General features: G+C 41.7%; 2 protein-coding genes across 2 annotated transcripts in view; one reads left to right on the top strand and one right to left on the bottom strand.

Annotated features, from left to right (window-relative positions):
- PLXNA4 (plexin A4) overlaps positions 1-12,965 on the bottom strand; it is a 650,156-nt gene extending 637,191 nt beyond the window's left edge. The window contains exon 1 of the mRNA XM_051961546.1: positions 12,871-12,965. The gene's annotated coding sequence lies outside the window, so the exon portion shown is untranslated. The remainder of the gene's footprint in view (positions 1-12,870) is intronic.
- Positions 928-17,810, top strand: LOC127538612 (spidroin-2-like). Its single transcript, XM_051962402.1, has 5 exons — positions 928-977; positions 12,739-12,926; positions 13,331-14,460; positions 16,097-16,188; positions 17,257-17,810. Exons 1-3 carry the CDS (start codon positions 928-930, stop codon positions 14,155-14,157), a joined length of 1,065 nt encoding a protein of 354 aa, XP_051818362.1. The 3' UTR covers positions 14,158-14,460; positions 16,097-16,188; positions 17,257-17,810.
- Positions 17,811-26,305: the final 8,495 nt, after the last annotated feature.

Genomic DNA, 26,305 nt, shown 5'->3' with positions numbered 1-26,305 from the left:
GAGCTACGGTTAATATACTTTTAACTCAATGTCTAGTGGCCTGACCCATCTGCACCTGCCACCTCCCCACTTTCTGGCTTTTTCTCTTTATGGCCTCTGGATTCTGGCTCAGAAAATCTATGAAAACTGACCAGGGAATAATCATGAAAAAACCAACCCATTATTGTTTCTCTCCCTCCCTCCCTTCTTTTTTCTTTCTTTCTTTCTTTCTTTCTTTCTTTCTTTCTTTCTTTCTTTCTTTCTTTTTTCTTTCTTTCTTTCTTTCTTTCTTTCCTTCTTTCCTTCTTTCTTTCTTCTTTCTTTCTTTCTTTCCTTCTTTCTTTCTTTCTTTCTTTCTTTCCTTCTTTCTTTCTTTCTTTCTTCTTTCTTTCTTTCTTTCTTCCTCTCTCTATCTCTCTCTCTCTCCCCCCCCACTCTCCCTCCCTCCCTCTTGCCTTTCCCCCTCCCTCTCTCTTTTTCTCTCCCTCTCTCTCTCCCTCCCCCCCTTCTCTCTCTCTCTCTCCTTCCTGACTATGGCCTTAAATGACATATTTCATCTAAAGTGCACCAGGCCCTTTATTTAATGACCACATCCATTCTCACCACATGCTCAGGGTTCAGTCCTTAAAGGTTTCAAGGAACAATGGGTCCTTCCTCCACTCATTCAGAATGCAATCTCTCTGAAGCTTAGGGACAGCTTCCCATCACTTGTTCTATTTGTCATTGAGGGAGCAGGTCACCTATTTCACCCCATCATTTTACCGGTATGACCCAGAGACTTTAAGCAACTTACCCAGTATATCCAGCTGGCAAGCATCCAAAACAGGACTCAAATACAGGTCTTTCTGTCTAAAGGCCAGTATTCTATCTATGATATAGTGTTCACTAATGGATCCAATTCAATCCCTACAACTTAATAGAACCTCCCAGAGCTCATGCTCTGCCAACATGACCTGTGAGAATCAAGAGCCCCCATCATGTCACAATAAGGTATCAGAGTGAGACTCTGGTTAAGGACCATTAGCCCATGATTCAGAAACTGAGGCTTAGGCCTGGGAGAAGACTTGCTGAGAAAATTTCAACAGAGCCCAAATAATAACCCAGGATTCCTTATTTCCTAGCCTGGGGGGGGGGGGGGAGGAGAGAAGGAAGGGGGGAAAAGCTCAAGCTCTTTCTGCAGGAGGGAAATGGGACTAGAGAGACTGTAGATATAAATCCAAGAAACTCCATTCACAGGGCACGATTACTTATATAAATTCTTTCCCATTGCTCTGCAATTGTCACTGGCAACATGACAGCCTTGTAGCCTTCCAAAAGTATTCTCCTTGTAGTTTTTTCCTACCCATTGAAGAATCAAATACAATTCAAACAGAAAAATAAACTGCATGCCTGGTGCCCACAGACTCAGGTTTCCCCTCTAGGAAGTCTAGGAGTCCTTGTTGCCATTCCCCTAGCACCCATCCTGTTCCTACCTGCCCTGTTCCTGCAGTAAGGGTGTTTTATTGTTGGTTTGTTGGTTTTTTGTTGTTTTGTTTTTTTAATGAAAACCAACCATTTGTGGCAGAAATGAAGTGGCAATTTCCTTGCATGGCGAGGAATCAATACAGGCTGTTGTCAGGGTTTTTCCTTTCAAAAGGACGGCTGCGACTTCTCCAAAGTCAAGAATGACAGAGCTCCCATACTTGACTTACAACTGCTTCATCTTGGCGAAATATTTTTAATTTAAAACCCGCAGCAGTTGGGTTCAAACTCAGCTGGGACTTGATTTACTGCTAATTCATTTCTCCGATTCCTATAATTCTAAACTCAGTCACCAAACAGTTTAATGCTGATAGAATCACCAGTGCAATGCTTTATGAATGGGCACCAGGGGAATTTTGTTATAAGTGCGTGTTAGCAACTGTTATTCACTCTGGAAAGGAGTAACATTCTCTGGTGCAGCCAGGCAGTCAGATCCGTATTCGGGAGTACTGCGCTAACAGCCGGTGTCTCTAGGTGATCACAACCCAAATAACTCCAGGCTTGAACCCTCCCCCTACCCACAATTCTCTCACATTCATCACCTAAACAGAATGAATATTCAAACACAGAAAATGCTTCCTGTGGGAAATTTGAAACTTCAATCTCCAGTTTGCCACCGGATCAGGGACACCATGGGTCTTCCAGTCAATGAAAACAACTAATAGAATATTTCAGTCCCAATCCAGGTTGGCAGATGCTCCCTCGGTAAAACATTGATTGTGGTGAACCAGGATTTAGAGGGATGCATCTAAACAGTTGAAGCTTTCTTTCTTCAATTCCAAGCATTTATTTTACCATTTAGTTTGATGCCTCTGATTCAATAACTTCAACTCAAACAAATGTTGCGAGGAAATGTCATTATACTCGACATTCCACAAACATCCATCTTCATTCATTACTTCCATTGGAAAAATGGAAACATTTGCAAGAAACCGTTTGGGCTGATAAGACTGCCAATTCACTTTCTGAAGATAGTTCCACAAGAAAACCATGGCAGCTCCAAGAAATATTTCACATCAACTCAACCAACACTATGCCATTCATAAGCAAATTTCAAGGAAAAGTGTTTCTGGAATTAAGCATGGAGGGGTGGGGGGTGAGAAAATCAGGCCAAAAATATGATTCTTTGGGAGATCTTTTTAAAATCCCTCCCATCCTAAACTTAAATTAAATCAAAACCAAGATATTTATCCTGTCTGGAGTCAAGAGGACTCATTTTCCTGAGTTCAGACTCATAATTGTGTGATCCTAGGCAAGCCATTGAACCCTGTTTGTCTCCATTTTCTCATCTGTAAAATAAACTGGAGAAAGAAATGGCAAATCACTCTGATGTCTTTGCCAAGAAAACTCCAAATGGTGTCACCAAGAGTGGAACATGACTGAAAAATGAATAAGCCACATCCATCTTCTGCCTTACTTGTACCTGAGTGTACAACTGCTACTTACAAATGTTCTCAGAAAACTCAATTTCAGAAGCCACTATGTTAATGGACTGCCACAGCCAAGCCAGCCTGGAAATCATCATCATCAAATTATATTGATAGTGTGCCCATTTGTGCACAGAACTATAATTTACTTGGCTCAAACCAAAGCCTCAAAACCAGCCAGGACTATATGGCATGATACAGCTCAGGCCATTGCCTCTATCAGAAATAATCTGCAAATCTATTCTGACCTCCACAGGTTTTTAGAGATTTGGAAACAGAAGTCAAGAATTGTCCAAGATCAAAGCTAGAACTCAAGTCATCTAAGTATTAATCTGGTGCTGTTCCCATCACCCTATGATGTTTGTGTTGTCTTGGGGGTGAGGGGAATATAACTTAAATTTAGTTTTATTGTTATTGTGGATCCGTGGTGTCATTGTGTGGAAATACGGATGTAGGAATTCTTTTTCTCAACTTTTCTGTGACAATGAGTTGCCTTGGAATATCCAGAAACTCAGCTACCAGCTGTTATATGTCAAAAGACAGGACATGATCCCAAGTTTTTCTGACTCCAAAACTGGGTCTTTTTCCATTTATACCACACCATTTCTCATTTTTTGGGGGGGAGAGGCACTGGATTTAAATGACCTGCCAAGGGTAATTATCTAAGGACCAGAGGTCCTCTTGACTCCTGGCAGGTGTTCTATCTTACTGAGCTACCTAGTTTTTCCTGCTTCTCAATTTTAAAAATAAAGAATAGTAAACAAATATGCATTAAATAAGACAACAAATACATAAAAATATCAAATTTCATATTATAATCATTTAAGGGTGAAGAGCTAAATAAATAGTAAGAAAGGAAAAGATGAGACAGTGACATTGACATGAATGAGGAAGAGACCAAATCAAAAGATTGCATTCCCAGAGCTCACACATTGGCTATGTGACTTGGACAAATCACCTTACTTCTCTCTGTGACTCATTCTTCTTATTGACAAAATTAGGATAATAAGTAAACTTATCTCTTAAGGTCATTGTGAATAAAGCATTTTTTTTTAAAAAGCACTATATAGGACCTAGTCACAATGGACACAGCCAATAAGAAGACTCTGAAGAGAATGAGACCCATTAAATATAACAAATATTGTTATTGCTTGCCCCTCATTCATGAAGAAGACCATGACATCAGAGAGGTGCTGCCATAACATGCAAGTGAATTAGATTTAAGGGCAAGGCTGTGTAAAGTCATCTGCTTTGCTTTCTCCTTTGCAGCCAATGGAAAGTTATAGATCAGAATGACTGAACATGGCCCTGGATGCAGCTAAGGTCTCAGTCTGACTGAAGCAAATTCAACAAATATGCTAGTTTTTCCCCCCTTTCAATCTGACTTTTTTTTGCACAGCATCACAAATTTTTTATATGTTTAGAAGAGTACTATATGGGATTGCTTGATATCTTAGGAAAAGGGGAGGGAGGAGAAGAGGAAGAAAAATTTGGAACACAAGATTTTGCAAAGGTGAATGCTGAAAAGTACCTTTGCATGTATTTGGAAAAATAAAATAGTGTATTATTATATATATATATATATATATATTATATATATATATATATACATATATATATATATAATAGAGAGGAGGAGAGAAAGAGAGAGACAAAGATAGAGAGACAGAGAAAGGAGATAAATGAGGAAAAGGAAGAGAGAGACAGAGAGAGAGAGAGAGAGAGAGAGAGAGAGAGAGAGAGAGAGAGAAAGACAGAGAGAAACTGCATCTTTGTAAGATGGGATGGATTCCATTCCATCCCTGTTCTGAGGTCTAAGTTTGGTTCCAAGTCCTATTCATCTACACCTGCCTCCCAAAAAGAAGGAAAAAGCCAGCCCCCCAATATTGTTTTCAGTCGCTGCTCTCAACTTCTGGACCACAGCCCCAAAATGCCTCATTTCCCTTCTACTTACAGACACCAAATGACCCCACAGACATCTCTCTCTTTTCCAGTCTGAAAGGAAGCAAGTGAGTGTACTAAAAGAGATAGGAACCACATACAGAATTCACAGAAGCCTTTACACGACTGGTTTCTTTTCCTAGATTTCTAAAGGATACTTTCACTCTAACTTTCAGAGAGCCAGCTTCTTTCCTACAGGAGCATGGGATTGATTCCACTAAGGCTGTTCCATACACTGTCTGCCGGAGAATATCTTCTTAGCAAGTGATCTGTTTTGTGTCAGAGGGGACAAAACATCCCCAAATCCAATTTGCTGTATCCAAGGACAAGGCTCCATAGAGAGGGTGGGGGAAGTTTCCCAGAGTCCAGAGGGCATACAGGAAAGTGCCTGCAAGCTTGCAAACACCTGTTAACGGTTAGTCTTCTCAAGCCCTCTCTTCTGTGGGGATTTAATCCCAGCCTGCCTTTCATCTTGCCAGCAGCTGCTGGGCCAGTGACAGGATGATGAAGAAATTCCAAGTATACCAAATGATTCCCTTTCCATAAAAATAACAATTGGAATATTGGTCAAGCAAGGAAAGTCTCATCCATCTAAAAGAGCTAGGAAGAAGTTCAGAAACTATCTAGCCTCAGGTTGACAAACTATGGCCAAATCCAGTCTGCTGCCTGTTTTTAGGTACTCCTGAGTTAAAAATATTTTTTCATTTTTGTAATACCACAAAACTTTATTTAAAAATGTAAAAGTCATTCTCAGCTCAATGACTACACAAAAATTACAGGCTATAGTTGGCTGACCCTTGATCTAAGCTGACCTCTTTATAATTAGGGAAAGATTAAGTGATTTGCTCAGGTCACACAGGTTTGTAAGAGGTAAACTTGAATCTATAGCCTATATCTTTCCACTCCCTGGAGAATGCCAGTACTTTCTTATATCTTTTTAATGTACAATATGTTATTTTACATCATAATGCACACGTCAGATAGTACCATTGGATTACATGGATTAGACCCAACATGATGTCAGAGACCATTTCTTATCCAAACTTTCTCTCTCTCTTGGTGCAGCATACAGTGCTCTGCACACAGCTGGTACTAAATAAATATTCGTTGATTTAATTTAAATACATATGTGAGCTGAATGTCTTTTGGAAGGAAAAAAATAACAGAAATCCAGAGATAGCTATCCAGGGCTATTTGCTAGGATAATTGGGTCAGAGAGACATGAGATCATCTAGTTCATCTGCCTGCCTCTGGGCAAGACTAGACATAACCAATCTCAAACACTTAACTATATATTCTCACGATCCTAAGGAAAGGATAGTCCTCTGCAGGTACTTCTCCCACCATCCTCATGGTCCTCAAAATCACCAATCCAGTCCATTCAATCCTAGTTCATGATCATCATCTCTGCAGAATAGCCCATCCTAGACCCAATGCAGATGCTACAGGCTAGCCCACTAGAGTTGTTCCCAATAGGACTAAATTAGTAAAAGTCAAGGGGATGGGGGAGGGAATCACAACTTTGCCCCCAAATATGTCCTCCCTGCCCCAACCCATTCCCCTGGATTTCAGAATCAGAAGCCTTAGAACAAAGTCAGATAACAGTATTCAAACAGCTTCTGGGAGAAGCAAAGGAACATAAACCTTGTGATTTCAAAGCAGAAGCAGATCCTTCATCCAAAATCTTCCTCCTTCCCCCAACAAAGGGACTGCCAAATAAGTGATAGTTGATATGAAATATCTCTATTCAATATAGTAGCTACACGCAAACTATGGGCCTGGTCTTGTGTGACTTTACATTCAAGAAAAAATGTGTAGTGAAAAGTGGATTATATTTAAACCAAGACTCAAGTTATCTTTCCCCGCACCGAGCTCTTTCCATTGTGGTAGTTCTGCTTAGTTTCCCATTATCCTTTTCAATCAATCAAAGGGCTCCTTACACAGCATACAACAACCTCGGCTCTGTCCCTTACTATCTGTATAGCCTCATCTTCATCCTCAGTAAATTGAAAGTATTAGATTAAATGACTACTACTTTTTCTAAGTGAATAAGGTTCCCTCCAACTTTAAAATCCTATGATTCTATGCATTTTTCCTACTTCACGAAATACAGGAAAATTGAGTCTCAGAGAAATATATTGATTTTTTCCCCCCAAGGTCATAAAGTTAGCTAGTGACAAACAAAGCAAAACCAAACAAAACAGGGTCAGAGTCTCTGAATTCATAAATTCATTGAAAGTTAGAACAGGAAGGAACCAGGGAAGACAATTTCATTAATTTTCTAGAAGAATTCACAGAAGTTAAGACTCATCCATGTCCCTTAAGTAAGGATTCAAATTACGAGACAACCCAATTCTCTTTCCCCTAAACCATTCAGTATCCTCTGGAGTGGCGCATAACATCCTTCCTGAATGGATCTTCCTGTTTGTATGAAAGGTATGTTACAGAATTTTCACATGGATCAAAACCAGTGAAAAGATCTATACAGTGTTCTCACTTTGGATATACACTGCTCATCTTTCTACAAGGGGAATCCAAGATTAATATCCCATGAGTAATGGACACTTTTCATCCTGAAGATGCAGAAGACTTTCATTTATTCATTCAATAAGTATTTATTTACCGCCTACCTATTCTGTTCCAAGGACTTTGCTAGGCTGTGAATTCATAGACAACAGAATAACCTGTGCCCTCAAGAAACACAGTCTACTGAGTGGAAACAACATGCACACAAATAAAAATAAATGTGAAATAAATGCAGAGTAAATGCAAAGGAAATGTGGAAAAACACTTAAGGGAGAAGGGACAGGTGGGAAAACATGGAGTGTCTCATACAGGCATCATCCCTTGATTTGAGATTTGGAGGAATATAGGGATTCTAAGAAGCAGAAAGAATCCACCCTACACAGGGGACAGAAGGCATAGAGAGGGGTGATGGAACCTGTATAGAGAGTGAATAGTAAATAGGACTCTTTGAAGGAACAGAAAGTATTTGAAAGGAAATCATGTGCAATAAACTTATAAAGGTAGACTAGAGTCTGGGTGTTAAAAGTCTTTAAAAGCCAAGGTGAGTGTTATAGTGAAGAGAGAATCAGAGATGGAGTCAGAAAGACCTGGCTTCAAACTTAGTCTCAATCACTAGCTGTGTAATTTTGAGAAAGCCACTTAACCACTGCCTGTTTCCTCACTTATAAAATAAGAATAATAATAGTACCTCCTTCCCAGGATTGTTGTGAAAATAAACTGAGATAGGATTTGTAATGTGCTTAGCCCAATGTCCACGTGTTTAGTAAATGCTTTTTTCCTTCCCTTCCAAAGCTTCAGTCTTGAACCTAATTTGATATCCAGAAAATCTTGATTCCTGGTTATACAAATATCATTAATAGAATGGGTGGAGAAGGGGGAAGGGGCAGGAAGAAGAGGATGGGTTGTTTTGGCTTTTGTCATTATATTCCCAGCACCTAGACCTGTGGCTGAGGACAGAGTAGACATTTTAAAATGCTTGTCGGATTGAATTGAATTTAATATCTACCAAGCAGAGGGGCCAAGCCTCAGGGCCACAGAAGGAGGTCATGTCTCTGCTCTCTGATATGTTGCCCGCCTTGTTTTTTTGTGGGTTTTTTTAAAGCCCCATCTATTATTGCCTAGCTGCATGGAGTTACTTCAGGCTCACTGCTGACTCTAGCTTTATGCTCCAACTTTAATGTTATAGATTTGGCAGAGGGAGGGGAAAGTAGAGAGAGAAGGAAGGAGAAGAAAAAAGAAGAGATGGGGAAGCTATGGGAGTGGAGGTGGTATTTCACTCCTTATTAATAGCCAATGTCTGCATGGCTCTGAATGGACTAAGCAGTGCTCATCAGAGCCTATAGGGCAATTACCCTAATCATGTGGATCTCCTAAACAGCCACTTGATTTATTAGCCAGACGTCTCTTTAAAATGCCGCTCTTAAATATAAATAACACTTAATCATCCAGCTGTCGTTAAGTTCATGTTATATTGATTTCTTGGAGTGCCACAAATTTGAGGGCCAATGGGCAGGCGGATGTGTGCAAAAAGCCAGGAGGTGGATTAATCAAAGGTGGAAGTTAGGCAGGTGCTTATGTAGAAGGTATCTCTTACAAGAGCCTTGGAATCTGGTCCAATTTCATATCAGAGGGTGCCTTGCATGATGGTACATTTATTTCCTTGTGCTGACACAGCCCATGTTTATAAAGCAGAACTTTTCCTAACTCATCACAACTATACCATCCTCCTCCTCTTCTTTCTCCTCATATCTTATACTTTCCAAAGCTGTCATATACATTATTTTTTAAATCCTTACTTCAAATCTATGAGATTAGCATGGCTGGTATTATTATTCATTTGACATATAGGGAAACTGAGGCCCAGAGGGGAAAAATAGTTGTCCTATTTCACAAGATCAATAAATGGCAGAGCTGGGGCTCAAACCCAGATCTTCTAGCTCCTACTTCATTACTCTTTTTTACAATATAAAAAATGCTACATTAGAGTGTGGCCTCCTTGAAGACAGGGACTGTCTTTGGTCTCTTTTTGTATCCTCAGCACTTAGCAGTACCTGGCACATAGTAGGCGAGTAATAAATGTTTAGTAACTGACTGACAATTTTATCAAGCAATTTCTAATAATATTCTGCTCCACCATCATTTATATGCCATATTTAAATGACCATGGAAGAATGGCATTAAGATATGCATTTTTTATAACTTCTTTCTTCCCCAATCACACAGTGGTTATAACTATAAATCCAAATTATTTACTCTCCTTGAACTCAGATAGTTCACTGACATCCCAAAAAGCGCAGTTCCCAAAAGGTTCTCACTTTAATCCCAAACAGCACTCATTGTGGTTAAAATAATAGGGGAGACAGAGTATAGGCAATCCATAGGCTCTGCTATTCAGATTTCACTGTCTGCAGAAAGGAGCAGCAGTGAGCAGCAGGAGGAGGGGGAGATGGAGGGAAGAAAAAAGGAAGTAAGTTAACTGTCTCCTAGTCTTCCAAAAAATATCTGCCAAACATCAATGTGCATCTGAGATAAGTCCTCTGAAAATGGAAAAAAGCCTCCAAGAAAGAGGATGGATATTGTCGTTGGAAGCCCAAGGCCAGCTAGCTTTCCAGCACCAACCCAAGAAAGCTTGTAGCACATAAGGCATCCTCGATCTGCCATACATAATCAATTCTTTCATGGCTGGGATTTTTTCCAATACAGTTACCTGCAAAACAATTAAGACTCCTGAGAAATTAAAGAGAAAGAAAGAAGAAACAGGGATGGATAAGGAGTGTGACATGGTCCTAGTCTGAGCAAGAAAACCAAGAAAATTAGGTCCATTACACGTAGGTTTTGCACAGATGCTAATCAATGCTTGATTTGTAGTAGAAACCAATTTTATGTCTGTTGCTTAGTGGGGAAATGTAGGGATTTTTGAACCCAGAAGCTTAGCATAACCACTCCTTGCTTTGAATGAAAATGACATGGAAAGCAATCTAAATTCTCCTTTTGTGCAAACACTTGAAAGCAGACGAGATTGAGGAGGGGGAGGTTGGCATATTGAAGGAAAACTGGGCTACAGGGAAGCTAAGACTGGAGCAGGAATCTGGGGAGTTACAAACATTTGAGAATCCTGTCCCTAAAACCTTTTATCCCCAAATAAGGTCTTATGAGGGAATATTTGTTTACTTGGGAAGCAGCCCACTGTTGCCATAGTACAATATTTCTATAAAAATCCAAGTGCTGCTGAACGTTTGGATCAGTTGTCCTTATCTACATAATTTGAGAGCATAAATTCAGGTTCCTCTTGCAGCACAGAAAAGAGACTTGTTCGGGGCACTATTGTGAGGCAAGGTTGTACAAGCGGACGTTTACAGCCAGGCTCTGAGGGTATGTGTCCAGGAGGAAGTGGGAGGGGGTTGGATGTGTGCAGATTCACAACATTCAGAAGAAGAAAATCATCTTTCCCCCCACTGAGCTCTTTCCACTGTGGTAGCCTTTCTTTATTTCCTTCCATCCTTTTCAATCAATCAAAGAGCAACTCATACAGCACACAAGAATACAATCCTCCTCCCAGGGTATGAGCTCTGCCTCTCCCTATTCTAGCCAGAGACCTGGAAGCTGAAAAAGTTTGGAAATGCCAGAAAAAGGAGACTGGCTGAGAGATCACCATTTTTTCCCCAAAGATTTGCAGACACTATCCTTTGGGAATTCCACCCAACCTGGCCCTTCTTTAGTTTGGGGATTTCTTTTTTTTTTTTAGCTTGGAGACATACATCACACTTTTCCCCACTAGTTCAGAAAGCTTCCATTCCTCCCCCCACAAGCAAGATCTTATAACTGAGGGTACACATTTATTTTCTTCATTACTAGTTTTCCCAGTGCACTAACTCACTAAGGGATAGATCCAGCTTTCAATCCATATCTACAATTAGATTTATACTTATATCGATATCTATCTGCACTATATTGTCAGGCAACCTAGATTAAATCACTTTGGTTCTAGATCAGCCGGCCTTTCGGCTCCAACTTTTCATTCCCAGTCTGAGATGCTCTTTGAATGGGGAACTGATGAAGACCCTTCTGGAGCATTCAGTCTAGGAAAAGTTTAGAAAATTAGAAGCATATGATTGACCAACCGAGGACGCTAGGAAGAGCTTTGAGAAGAATGAGGCAGCCACTCTAAAGGTTTGTAGGGATTCTAGTGCCTTTTATGGATTTCCCAATGGTAAGATCGGCTAGGCTGTGAGAGATTGTATCTAAATCAAGAAAGCCTCTCTCTTAAAAGACAGTTACCATCTGGATGGTGATGAGACGCAAGTGTCTCCACCACTCCATCCCCATACCACCTCCCCCAAGAAATATTCCCACCAGCCCCCATTCCTCTTCTTCAACTTACACACCTTTAAAAGAAAGTGACAGGTTCAAACAGGGTGGATTAGAGAGAAAAGAGGACTCGTGAAATCCATTTGTCCCATACTACACAGCAAAAAGGGAAGGAAGAGGGAGAACCCAATCAGGTATCCCTTACTCAGTTTTCCCCAATCCTGTCTGAGCTTCCTCCAGTCACTATGGCTGTGAGTTGATGGATCCCACAGGGCCCACATAGTCCCTGGACAAGTCAATATAATAGTCCCTCGGAGGAAGTATTCCTTAAGCACCCCCCCCAAAAAAAAGCTTGAACTCCTTTTCATGTCTAGAGAGACATCGCTCTGCTTTGACTTAGAGTGGCACCCGCACTGCCTTTTCCTGGGGAAAACACGTTCTGGCTTCCAGAGATACCCATTTACTTCCTCAAAATTATAATTAAAATCCCATGCTCCAAAGGACAGCCGATCATTCGGCACAGGGCGGATCTCAAATCTCTGATCGGGTTTCAACCCCCACCCCCATCCCCAACCCTTCACCCCAGTCTTCCCCAATCGTCTCCCCTTTTGGGGAAAAAAAAAAGCAGGTACACTTAAAAAGGCTAGGAACTCAGGAATACTCCCTCAGCTGCTACGGGGAGGAGGGAAATGTATTTTTAAAAGAAAAAAATTTAATAAGGAAAGAAAAATAAAAACCCTATGAAAGTGGTGCTGTGGAGAAGTCGGAACGTAGGGAGAGTCAGAAGATAGAGAAAAGAGGAGAAATACCTATTCTCGTGGCTCTGCACCTAAGCCGGTCTCCAGGTGGAAAGTGTGTGTGTGTGTGTGTGTGTGTGTGTGTGTGTGTGTGTGTGTGTGTGTGTGTGTGCTTGGTGGTGCGCACGATTGGTTGGAGCCAGGCTGGTTTGAGGGGTGAGTGGGGGAATCACCAGGACCTGGGGACGTTTCCGCCCAGACACCTCCCTTCATCCACTTCCTCTCCATCTCTACACTAGCCTCCCGGAGCCCAAGGATGCGGCCGGCCCGACAGACAGACGTCCGGTGAAGGAGCCCCCCCGGCCTGGCCGCCGCTCTGAGCTCACGTCCTCCTTCCCCGGCAGGGACCCGCACGCAGCTCAGCTCCTTACCTGGGATTGCCGCTTTTCCCTCCTTCAGCGGGAGCGCCGCATTGACACTGCAGATGGTGTCTCTCTGCCTCTCTCTCTCTTTCTCTCTCTCTCTCTCTCTCTCCCTCTGTCTCTCCCTCTGTATGTGCGTGTGTGTATGTCTCTCTGTGTGCCTCTTCAATCCCAAATCCCAAACAAAAATACTCCACAGATGAAAAGGAAAGAGGTTTAAAAAGGGAAAAAAAAAAAAAAAAAACAAGAATAATGTCAAGCCTTTGGCTCTGAATAGATCCTCTTCCAACGTCCGAGGAGGAGAGATGTCCAAAAAATTGATAAGCGGTTCCAAGCACCTCTCTGTCGTCCGGTTACCCCCCAAAGCCGGCCAACAGTGGAGGCTCTCCGAGACTGCAATGACGACTGGGGGCTGCCCCCTGCACCCCCACCCCACCCCCCCGGAGGGCTCGATGTCCTTGATGCCAAGCGGGCAACGGCGGCGTCACCGAGCGCCGCCCATCGCCCAAGTCCGGCGGCTCCCCAGCCCCGGGTGCCCGGGCGGCCGGGCTGGGAGCGCTCTCCCCTGGCACTGCAGCTCTCCCCGACCAGTCGGGGCTCCTGCCGCCACCGTGGGCACCCTCCCCGCCCCCCGACGCGGCCACCAGCTCCGGAGGCAGGCGTCAGCTGGCCAGGCACCCTTCGCGTCCCTCCCGGAGGGCTCGGGGGGTAGTGCCAAGGGACTTGGGGTTCGGCAGCTGCTCCCCAGGGAGGCTGGGTGCTGCTTCTGCCGCTGCCGCTGCCGCTGCTGCTGCTACTACTGCCGCCTCTGCTACTGCTACTGCTAGTGCTGCCGCCGCCACTGGAGCTGCTAGAGCTGCTGCTGCCGCGGCTGCTGCTGCTGCTGCTGGGGCTGCTGGGGTTGCGGCGGCGGCGGCGGCGGCGGCGGCGGCTCCAGGGGCTGCTACTGGTGCGGGTCCTCTGGGCTGGCCCCCTGGCCCCTCGGACGAGCTGGTAGGAAAGTTTGCAGGGGGCAGCGAGCTGAGCTGCCGCTGGCTCGGCCGCCGCCGCCGGAGCTCACAGGCTGCCTGCTGCCGCCGCGGCTCGCCGCTGCTGTGCATTGAAGCCCGGCCAAGCGCTGCAAAAACTCCAGCTGCCTGGCGCTCTCCGGGTCCTCCTCTCCTCCCCCCTCCCTCCTTGCTTTCCTCTCTCCCTCCCTCCCTCCCTTCCTTCTTCCCTCTCTCCCTCTCCTCCCCTCCCCGCAGCCTGCTCTCCCTTTCCCTCTCCGGAGCTCTCAGGCTCCGAGCCTGCTACTGACATCTAGACTGAGAGAGAGCTGCCGGCAGAGGGGGCCGGGGGCCGTGGGCTCCCCCAGGACTCACCACGGATTCTCGCTCCCATACACACACACTCGGATATACGTGGATACAGGCTGGAGCATGTGCTGACCCCCACCCCGAAAACCGGCCGGAGACGCAGACACAGATGGAGGCAGAGCTGGGCACGGAGAATGATGGAGGCACACAGATGCCAAAGCAAACCTAGGCACACGAGGACTCGGAAACTGGGCCACAGACTCGGGCAGTCTGAGAACCACAGAGCCACCCAATCCAGGGACAGGTTGGGAGCTACTCAGACATGCACTGCATGCTTCTGCCCGTGCCCACAACCAGCCAAGCTAGCGCCCTCAGAGAGGAAGTGGGATGCACCGGTCTTGGGCTCATCTGGGCTCAAATACAGGAGATACACTATTTTTAGCTTTCTTTCTTGGGCCAAGTTCTCTTGGCCTCAGTTTCCCCATCGATTCAATGAATGAAATGAACTAAGGAATCAAATGATCTCTTTATGATGTCCCATTAGCAAAACGAGGCAGTGCCCCACACATACACCCTGAGCCAGACTTCCTGGAGTGAATGTGTATGGATGTGCACCTTTATGTTGAGATGACAGAAAGGAAAGTGAGAGAGAAGCCCTTGTCCTGCTGAGTAACTTGACTTTTCTAGCAAGTTATTATTGTGGGAAAAGGGTGGAGGTGAACCAATAATGGATTCCTAGCTCTAGAATTTCTTTCTCCTCAGGAATTCACATACATAGACACACACGGCCCTAAAGTTCCCAATATACTAGTACCCAAGTTGAAACATTTTCAGTCTCCACCCCTCCCTCAAGAAAAAAAAAAATCCTGCTGTGGCTTAAAGTATAATCTTTCCTAGAGATATGAATAGCTTCACAGTGTCAAAACTTTAACAATGAGGTGGGATTTCTGGCAACTGCAAGGGCAAAAAGGGAAAATAACACAGAAATAAAAATATAAATATTCCATGTGAGTTTTGCTGGACTTGCATATAAGGGCAAAATGAGGTCAATGAGCTATCTGCTAAATCTTTAGATGTACTTTGTACTCAGTGTGTATATACTAAATGTTGATAACCGGAAAAGGAAGAAGAAGAAAAAGATAACTGGCTTTAGGTGAAAGATAATACAAGAATGATCATAAAAACCCTTCTAGTCTCTAGCCTTCCTTTCAACATATCACTCCTCAGAAAGCACTGAAGAGTTATCTTATTAGTTTACATTAATAAGCCTGGTCTGGCTCCTCTCTTCTCAGAAATCCTGTATCCCAGACTCAAGATAAAACAGACAAGACTGATATCAGGTTAAGTTTCTGAAGCCCCTTCATCGGCACCATGCCCATATGACTAAACCATATAAAAACAAATAAAGCTGTGTGTCTCCTCTAAAGGCAACAATTTGTGGCCGAGGAACCCCCAGAACTGAGGCTTTCACAAGACATCTCCCTAAGTATCTTCTTCCCAACAGAAGCTGCAGAAACTATCATAGGCCCATTCCCAGAGGTGACATCTCATGAAGACCTATTGAAAACCCTAATGGATTACTTAAGGGATGTGGTTCAATAAAAGGGGAGGAAAAAATAACCCTTAAAATGTCTGTTTGCCACTCAGCTTTCAGTGTCTGCCATAAAAATTTAGGGTGGGGGGTTGAGGAGAGATGAGAAAACAACTCTGTTCATTCTCAGTCACAACAGTACATATTTTTTTAATAGAACAAGATTGTTGTTTTTTTCTTGCAGAAAGTGTGAGTGTGTGTATATGTGTGTAGATGGTGAGCCCCAGATTTACATTTTCTGATGGATGGAGGATTCAAAGACTTGGATTTTTTTTCGAGGTGGTGCATAAAATGTATTTATTATTCTTTATCTCCTGCCTGTTTTTCAGTATCGTTTGTTTTCATTCAGAGAAATGAATGCCATGTGGTGCCTGAAGAGTAATAACAGAGCCAAATGACAAGGAAAGAATGAGGCAGAAATCTGAGAGATACAATGGGCAGGTGAGTAACCCTAGAAGATTACTCCTGTTGTTAATGGTGTGGTATCAGTGAATGTCTTTTCCTGACTTCCTCCCAGTTAATAACTCCTATGAAAGACTTTTAGATTTGGACTTATAAATGGGAGAGGGTGATGTCATTATTAAGGAACAGAAAGATCTGAATTCACAGCAGGAGTGATTGTTTTAAAAGAATATTTTTGCTAAAATCCTTGGAATTACTTAATGCCATTAGGGGTCATCTAGTCTGATTCTTTTGGTTAAAGATGAGGAAACTGAAGTCCAGTGACTTGCCAAAGATTGAAGAAACAAGGTTGTCCATATCTGAAGATGATGGAGGTGTGTCAAAATAACACTAATAGTTTGTGCTGGGGATGATACTGGTTATGATGTAGATGATTCTAGTATATCAGCTTGAGGGTAGTTAAACTCATTGCTTAACCTGATCTTTTATTAGCATATGAATAGAAGTATTTGAGGGGGGGAGAGGAGGAGAAGGAGAGTTTAAGTCCCAATAGCATCACATGAGCAATTTAAGAATTACTTCTCCTCTGGAGGTTGACTTCTTTTTCCATCCTTTAAAGATTGGAAGACAGAGGTTCAGTGAGAAAAATAAACATTCTTTACCTACCTAATCAAGATCAAAGATCTAGTCTAAATGGTCAATGAAACAGAACACTACAGGTTAATAATATTCCCTTCTAGAGGAGGGAAAAGCTGGCTTTGGGGGTTCCCCTAAATCATCTGTTTTTCCTGGGTGATTATTTCTGTGGGATTTTATCTCCCACCTAACCAGAGATTTTGGAGATGATCTTTAATTACTCATTGACCAACTCAATTCTAAAGGGAATGGGGCGAGAGCTAGAATCCCCAACTTTTCTTATACTAAGTAAAAGACCTACTATTTAAATTGATAAAAAGCCCAGATTCGCTTGTTCAATAAATCACCAGGTGCTATTGCGATCCCTCTCCTGGCACATTGCCCCTGTCTACAAACATAACCCCTTCTTAGATGGGGTTTTGTAACCTTTAGGGAAGAAAAAAAAAATTTTTTTTAAATTTCGACCTGCAGTAAAGCCTCTGGAAAACCGAAATTGTGGCGCCACCTGCAGGAGACCAGAAATATCAGCATCTCTTCAAGACACCAGCTGAACGTGGACGGAGAGGAGAGAGGAGGCAGACGTCTTCCGCAGTGTGCGACTGCAGCCCCAAGCTTCGGGTCACGAGGGTGCTGAAATAAAACATTTCTCAGCTCCCCTTGGCCCCTGTTTTCCTAGTCGTCTCCGTAGCTTCCCCCAGGCAGGGCTTATCCTGACATGACACACTCCAGCATCCTTCAACCTGCATCCTCCTTTGAAACGAGCTAATTCAATTTTCCATCCACTCTACGCTAGCAAGATGCCGAGATGTTAATAATTCAGTCAACTAAACGGAGCCTGTCTTTCCTCCATTTATTTGAGAGTTAAATCCGTCTCCAGCACAACTATGCTTGTTTCCAGACTCAAAACGGGACCTGAAAGAGGGAAGCGCTGAGAGAAAGGGAGAGAGGAGAAGGAGCCGATCTTTGTTTCCTCATGTCTGATGCTGAAAAATAAAGCTCAATTTATCATGCTGATAGTACCAAAATGTATAAGGCTCAACTATGACCATTCTCAGGTGTTACATCACAAAGGGATATTGGATATCTGGTGGGAAGTGACCCAGAAAGTCTAGCGTGAACAGATGCACAGGAGAAAATCTAAAAAAAAAAAAAAAAAAAAAAAAAAGACAGAATCAAGAAATCAATAATATACAATGACAACAGATATGCAGATGATGACGGCACTAAAGTACACAAAAATTCAAATTAAATGCATTAAGCAGTCTTGATTCCAGAAGGCTGCGACTGACATGCTTCCCTCTGCTCAGTACAGATGTGGCAGACTACAGGTATAGAGTGCTATATACAAAATCAAACTAACATCTCTGAGATAATCTAGACTTAGAGTTTCTTAAACTTTTTCCACTTGTGACCCCCTTTCACCCAAGAAATTTTTACATGACCCCTAGTATATGAATATATAAAATAGGTAGACAAATCAAGCATTTACCTATAATAAATAAAAATTTCACAATCCCAAAATTCAGTTACAAGACCCCATATGGGGTCCCAATCCACAATTTAAGAAGCTGGGATCTAAACACAGGAGACTGTAAGTATAAGCAAATCACTTTGGTTATTTTTGGTAAGTCACTTTTAAAAATCTCTATTTGTCTCAGTTTTCTCAACTGTAAAGTGGTAGTAGTAATAGCCCCTACCTCCGAGGGTTGTTGTGAGGAACAAAGAAGAGAATATTTGTAAATTGCTAAATTAGTAAAATTTAATTGTAAAATTGTAAAAAATTGTAAAAGTTAAAGGACTATAACTGCCAGTTAGTTAAACAGGGACATTAAACAGCAGTTTAAGAGTTTGTAGCATCAACCGTTATTCTGACATTTCCAGACCATTAATGGATGCTTGTCATCTGCTGACTGCTGCTGGATCTTCTCCTGAGTTGAATCAGCAGAGAAATAGTGAAGAAAGAAGATGACTACCCTAGCAGCCTCTAGAAATAAAACAAGATTTATAAAGCACCTTGCTTTACTTACATTATCTCATCTGAGACTCAAAACAACCCTGGGGCACATTATAATCCCCATTTTATGCTGAAGGAAACAGGCAAATCGAGGTTGTGGATGCCTAGATCACACAGCTAGTGTGTGATGTGAGGTGTGAACTCAGGTCTTCCTGACTTATCCACTGGATCACTTAGGGATTACTAGGATGAAGTTCCAGAATGGAATCCACAAAATCTCATTATTATGGAATGGTGGGCTTAAGCTATCAAGATGAAATTGAATAGGAATGAATAGAAAGTCTTGCATATGAGTTAGAACTCTTTGGTGTATGACTTCAGAATAGAGATATGACTAAAAATGCTATTTGTCAAAGATACCTGGAGCTTCTAAGGGACTGCAAGTTGAATAAAAGTAGGCTTGTGATGAGGTATCCCAAAAGGCTAGTTTAATTTGAGGCTGCATTAAGAGACCTAGAGTAGTCAGATCAAAAGAAGGGGTAGAGCCATTATCAACTTCTATGGTCAGATTATATCTAGAATTTGGTGACCAATTCTGGACGATATGTTTTTTTAAAAAACACATTTCCAAAATACTTCCAGAGGAGGGTGATCAGAATGGTATCTGCCACAACTTAGATAATGGCTAATAGCTAGGAGAAGAAAAGACAGGAAAGAACAAAATTGCTGTTTCCAAATATCCAAAAGACTATCATATAAAAGAAGAATTAGCTTTGGCCATAACTAGGTACAATGAGTGCAGTACAAAGTTTGTTTATAAATGTGGAAAAACATTTTTCCTTGATTATACCCAGGATGGTAGTGAATTTCACATAACTGGAGAATTCCAGCTTCAGAATGGTAATGAGTTTTCTTCATTCTTGGGAGTATTCAAATAGGATCTGAATAATCAATAGCTGGAATGATTCTGCTTGTTATTAAAATGCTAGCCAAGGTTAGAGTAGATGACTTTTGAAGTCTTTTCTAAATCTGAGCTCATAGTTCCATTATTCTGATATCTATATCTCCCACCACTGGTTTGCTGAGCTGTCTGTCCACAAGCCAGTCAGAGATGATAAAATATAGCTGAACAGGTTAATGTTGACTTATTAGTTAATGAGCCAGTAACATCAGCAGGAGTAGAGGGAGGAGAAGACTAGTGCTCTTCTCTAGTAAAATGTCCCAGAACTATTTCTGGGTCATTGCTGGTATAACATTTCTGCCTAGTTTTGCCCCAAACTACTTAACAGGCCATGTGAATAAACTACCGATGGCTTCAAACTCACTTTCTCGTTCAGACTTAAATATATTAGGAGACTTAACAAAGCTATAACTAGCCACATTTGTACATGGGACAAATCTGGAGTAAAGGGTGGGAGAAATGTGTGACCCTGGAAACCATACGATTTTAATACTGCTAAAGGACTAGATGCTACCTGGGGAAGAAGAATGTAATTGCCAAAGAAAAGAAGGTCAAGGCTAATGCTCTAGATGAGGCTGACCCAAAACTATTAATAAAATAAATAATATATGATAACATATAAAACATTATTCTATATTAACACAATAAATAATGTGATATCCTATATCAATATTATATAACACATAAAATGAGGATTTTTTTTACAGATACTAAAATTGTGCTCCTTAGATAACAATTGATTTATCTAAGATCATAAGGTACTGAGTAATCAGAAACTGAACTCAGCCCCTCTTCTTCCAAATTGAAAATACCTACTTCTTGTTCTGCCTTATTTTACAAAGAGCTCAGGATGACATCACAAATGCATCATGTAAAGGACTTCAAGCTCTTTTGGAGGGTCAGCCAAACTGAGAGAAATTGTTATGAGTATTATTTTCCCACATGAGGAAATTCTCCCTAAACAAGTTCAGTTACTCTTCTAAATTTTAATACTCTTTTTATTGTAGTCAGAAAACCTCATTGGATTTCACATAACATTTTGACATGGAGCAGCAGCATTCAAATGCTTAAAGAATTTCATATTCTTTTAGCAGTGACTAGAAGAAGGTAGGCGATAAACACAAAATCCGATTTCCATGAACATCCATGGGCAGCTCTGGGGTTTCTGCATCAGATTATGTTTTTACTCAAAGGGACACCATTGATTCAGCATATGAATTTCTACAACATTCTCAAAGGAAGAAAGGAAGAACAACATTTCTCGACCAAAGATATTATACAATGCATTCAGAACTGATATTGGATAGTGTGCTATCCTTTTGTAAATACAAAAGGAATGCTTGTGACCCATTGTCCAGAGGACATGTGTTTTAGTTGATTTTCCCCCCAGAAGTAGGATTGGATGAATTATACACACTCTAGGGCTTGGATCCCCTTGAGACTAATGATATACATTTGCAAGATGACTGACTAGGGTTAGGTATACACTCTGGCCACAGAACAAAGTTAACTGACCCACAAGGGAATTAAAACCCATGACCTTGGTCTCATTAGCCCCTTGCCATTAGCCACCTGTGATAACTGGTCACAGACAGACAAAGGCATGAGGAGAGGGGCCGTAGTGTGACTTTCCCCTTACTGGACCTCAGTGGGTGTTGAAACATATGCTTTGAGGAAATCCTGTCAGAGACCAAGTGTGGAACCTCTTAGCACATTTCCATCAGCAGTGAAAATGAGAAAACCCAACTGGGTGTCTGGAAAGCATCAAGAATAAAAATGTTAAGTTACTTCTAGGATGCAGTTGGCCCCATGGTGTCTAAAGTCAAAGGGGCCTGATAATGAATAGAAATAGGGTGCTATAAGTCTGCTGATTTTCACAAACTTTACTGTTATCACTTGCTACTCCCTATCAGCCTTTCCATCATGCTTAAACTCAAAGGTCTAGAATTCAAAAGTAACAGTGACATCTAGCACCTACAGAGCACCTTTTTAAGCATTTGAAGGTGCTCTGCACATCTGACCTCAGAGGCCATAGAAATCACACGAATGATAAATCCTAAAAGGATCTTAGAGACTTGTGGTTTCCAGATTTTATGTAGCAATGCTATTTTTCAACCAAAAAAAATTGTTATACTCACCATATTGTTCATATATGATACAAGTAAAGTTTTACTAACTGGCATTTTATTCAAGACAAATTTTATATATATACAAAATTTGAAATGTATAACAAAATTATGCAGAACAAATAAAAATATATGAAATAATTTAAAACATTATTTTACTGCATTTGTTGTCAAAGAACCATAGATTTTGGAGAAAGAAGGGACCTCAGGAACCAACTAATCCAATTTCCTCATTTTAAACTTGAGAAAACTGGAGCCCAGAGAATTTCCATGACTTCTCAAGATCACACAGGTGACTAGGAGCAGAGTCAGAACTTAAAATTAGATTCTCTGGTTGCAAATCTACCACCCTTTCCAAGGTATCCCATTGCCTCTAAAGGACAAAACAGAGAAAGTAACTATCCCAAAGCCTACCTTCTCAAAGTACTAGGTTTCCAAGGCCAAGGTTAGGGTCAAGAGTGGGCTTGTCTCTTCAGCACTTAAAGGTAAGCTCATATGGGTCTTGGTTATTCAAAATCCCTGCATGGTGTGATCCCTGCCTGGTCCCTTGTTCAAGGAATCTCTTAATGTTATAGAGGGATAGGAGGTTCCAGGCTAAAACAGAATGGAAAACTCCTGAAGATCCTCTATCTACAAGAAATATATGCACTGGTCTCTCCTGTTCTAGGATAAGCTGCAATTACTACAAACATTTACCTCCTTCTCCTGGAAGAAGGTCCCCTTTCTCCTCACCTGCCTTCCTGAAGAAATCTGCGTCTGGAAGCACTTGCTCTACTCATTAATGACTTCATCACCAGAACCACACTTTAAGACAGGACCCCAATCTTGCTTTATTCACTTCATTCACTCCTGGACTTTCTCTCAACTTATTCCTCCTTCTCCTTAACCACTACCTTACCTTTTTTTTTTTTAACCATCCCTACATATTTCTTAGAACAGGGGTCCTCAAACTACGGCCTGCGAGCCAGATGTGGCAGCTGAGGGCGTTTATCCCCCTCATCCAGGGCTATGAAGTTTCTTTATTTAAAGCCCACAAAACAAAGTTTCTAGTTTTACTATAGTCCGGCCCTCCAACAGTCTGAGAGACAGTGAACTGGCCCCCTATTTTAAAAGTTTGAGGCTTAGAATATAAGCTTCTTGAAGGTGTTTTTGTTTCCCAGGGTCCTATAATTGTTTGAGGTATACTCTCTCTCTCTCTCTCTCTCTCTCTCTCTCTCAATCAATCAATCAATCAATATTTGCAAATGTTTAGTAGATGTCCAGCACAGTGCTAAGCACTAGGGATACAAAAAGAAGCAAAAGACAGCCCTGGACCCTAAGGAACTTATGGTGTAATGGGGGGAATAACATGCAAGCAGAGATATACAAAGCAAGGTACATACAGGATAAATGGGAAATAATTAAGAGAGGGAAGACAGTGGAATTAAGAAGAGTTGGGGAAGACTTCCTGTGGAAGGTATAATATTAGTTGGGACTTAAAAGATACTAAGGAAATCAATAGTTGGAGTGGAGGAAGGAAAATGTTCTAGATATAGGAGTTAGCCAGAGAACTGGAACAGATACATACTCTCTGTTTCTGCCTCTGTCTTTCTGTGTCTCTCTTTTTCTGTCTTTCTTTTCTCTCTAGTCATTTGTGTTGAGTCATTTCCATTTTGCCTTCACTGTAAAAAGTGGATATGCTTTTCAGAAAATTTTCTAAAAATAAAAAGCCAATAAAAAAGCCAGTCACTATTTTATGCCCGTGAAAAGATCCTGCAACCCTCCCCAAGAGGAGTCTATCCCACAATTTGGAAAACCTTGACCTAACCTAACCATCCCCACTTGACAGTTAAAAACACTAAATCCCAGAGATGGCATGTTCCTTTCACAGAACCCAAAAGGGAGCCCATGAGAAAGAAAGAAAAGGAAGGGAAGAAAGTTGTATCGTGAATCCTTCTGCCCCATCTTAAGTAGGCTATGATGAATCCAGAAAAGGAGTGACTTGGGAATGTGTTAGAGGTCCACCTACTGAGGGAATAGCTACTCCTAAGCTTTAGGAGAACTTCCTCAGCATCCTGGGCTCCAAGGAGGACTACACAGTTTTTGTGGGAGTCACCAACAGGATAGAAGCAAAGAAGAACTTTATTCATCAAAGAAGAAGCAAAGAAGGACAAAGTTTAACTCACATTTGCTCTGGAAGTACATCTCACTAGAGACACTTTGTGGAAAGTCCTTTTTTGTTGTTGTTCGTCCCTCATTCTGGAAAAGGACAAATGACATCACAAGAGTGATTTATTGACTTGCACATGAATTGGATTTAAGTTAAATGAGTCAGAGCTGTACAATTTGGCAGTCTCTCTCCTCCAAAGTCAACAACAGCAAGAGACAGAGAGAGAAGTGGAAAAGAGAAAAGGAATAAATGGGGGGGGGTAAGGAAGAAAGGAAAGGGGGTGAAAAGATGCACCAATGGAATAGAACACCAATCAGTTGCAAAGTGGCCTCTATGACTCCCACGACCATGGGTCAGCTCCCTACTTGCCTATTGGAGTTCCTGCTAAGGATTCCCAGAGAACTCTCTCCTGGGGCCATGTTTCTTCTTTGCTTGCCTCTGCACGGGCATCTATCTTACAGGTGTATTAGGAATTTGAGAAGTGACTGGCAACCAGGTTTGGAATTCAGAGAGACAAATATTCTCTTCCAGCCTAAGGATAATTTGGAACTTGTGATCTTTAAGCAAGAAGGTGGACCTGAGTCATGTCCAGAGACAAACATAGTTCAAACTAAACAAATTAAGAGAAAAAAGTGGAGAGACTTCAAAAGTTTAGCAGTAGCAATAGTGAGGAAACCTCCTTTGCCAGCCCTGAGCAGGATATTCCAAGTGCTAAGTCAAGCAGAATGGATGCGAGATGGGGCAAGAGTCAAAAGGAGACATTGGAAGGAGATATTGAAAGAAGGAAGTGAAAAGAAGCTTGACCTTCATCAGAAAAAAAAAAAAAGAAAAAAGAGTGAAGAAAGTCATCTTTCCCACATCCATCTCAAAGCAGAAGATTTTGACTAGATACCAATTGTACCCACCTCTTCTGGGTGAACTTCCCAATAAAGTTTGATCTTTTTCCCAACTTCCCCTCTCCATGCTTTTCCAATAAAGGACACTAATATATTCATTGTTCCCTTCCTTTGCCTAGATATTTCTTTTATCCTAATTTTTGCCTCCAACATGAAGGCACCAGGGTTAAGCTAGAGCTAAACATAAATTTAAATTAGGACAGTCAAACCTCTGCCTGGATGGTAGGAATTTTCCTAAGTGGGAGCTCTGTTATTGTGATTATACTGCTAACTTTTCATCAGATATAAACTCTATAAAATAGCAGAGGAGGAGATCAAATAGACCTCAGGGGCCATTCTATTGCCCTAGTCTAAAAAGTGAGCTAATTGTTATAACAACATGGAGCTGATTAAATCTCCAGAGAAAAAGAGTAGGGAAGAGAGGGCAGTGACCTAGAGAAAATATTGCATGCTAAACCTCCCCATGACAATCCACCCCCGTCCTAGAAAAAAATAGGCACCCCCTGGGAAAGATTCCATTTTGCTACTATCGAGAAGAAAGGAGAGAGCAGAAAAAATTGAGTATTGACTAATCAAATCAGTCCTCCACAGTGACATTCACCCCACCCTTTTCAGTGTTAAACAGGTACAGTCTCAGAAGGAATAAAGGATGCTGAGGGCTTTTAAAACAGTTATGTGCTATGTACCTAGGAGAAAGTACTGGTCTCCTAGCCTAGTGGGTCAGAGTCTTCAAAGCATGGAGATAGAACAGACCACTGGACCCCCTGCTTGCTCCAACTAGTGAGCTGTTTGCTGCACTGTTGCTAGATTCCAAATGTGACCTAAATGGATAATTCATTATAGATACAGCCAAAGTGAAGCTTTCTTCCTGCCTCCTCCTCACATTTAGGATGTGAGAAAATACTGCCTTTTCTGTCTTTGGCATTCCTTCGACAATGTACAGTATCCTTCGGTGGAACACTTCCGACACCAGAACCAGAAGCTACATTAGTTTTATTGTCCCCATTTGACTAGGTGGGTAAACTGAGGCACATGGCACTTTCTTAACGTATTCTTGTCACACTCCAAGTAACTAATTAATTAACTTATTGGTAGCTCCCAATCCCTACTCTATTAATCAACTCAAAGGCTCATAGAATCAGAACTGGAAAGGACCTTAGAAGTCGTCTGGTACAACTTTCTCATGTTTTAGAGATGAAAAACCTGAGGGTCCAGAGAATTGCAGTTACTTATCCAATATCACACATATATTAAGGAACAGAGCTGGGATTTGAATCCAGATCATCTGACTAAAAAACCAGCATGCTTTCCACTGTGTGATATTGCTTCAGCCATGTTATATTGCCTACAACTCATTCTTTACAAGCTATCTCAAATCCAGTCCAATTTGACAAATGTTTATCAACATCCATTGTATGTAAAAATCGACACTGA

The sequence above is a fragment of the Antechinus flavipes genome, chromosome 5 (assembly GCF_016432865.1).
Source record: "Antechinus flavipes isolate AdamAnt ecotype Samford, QLD, Australia chromosome 5, AdamAnt_v2, whole genome shotgun sequence".
In the NCBI taxonomy this organism is placed as follows: Eukaryota; Metazoa; Chordata; class Mammalia; order Dasyuromorphia; family Dasyuridae; genus Antechinus; species Antechinus flavipes.
Note: the sequence above shows the minus strand (reverse complement) of the source record. Positions and strands in the feature narration are given on the sequence as shown.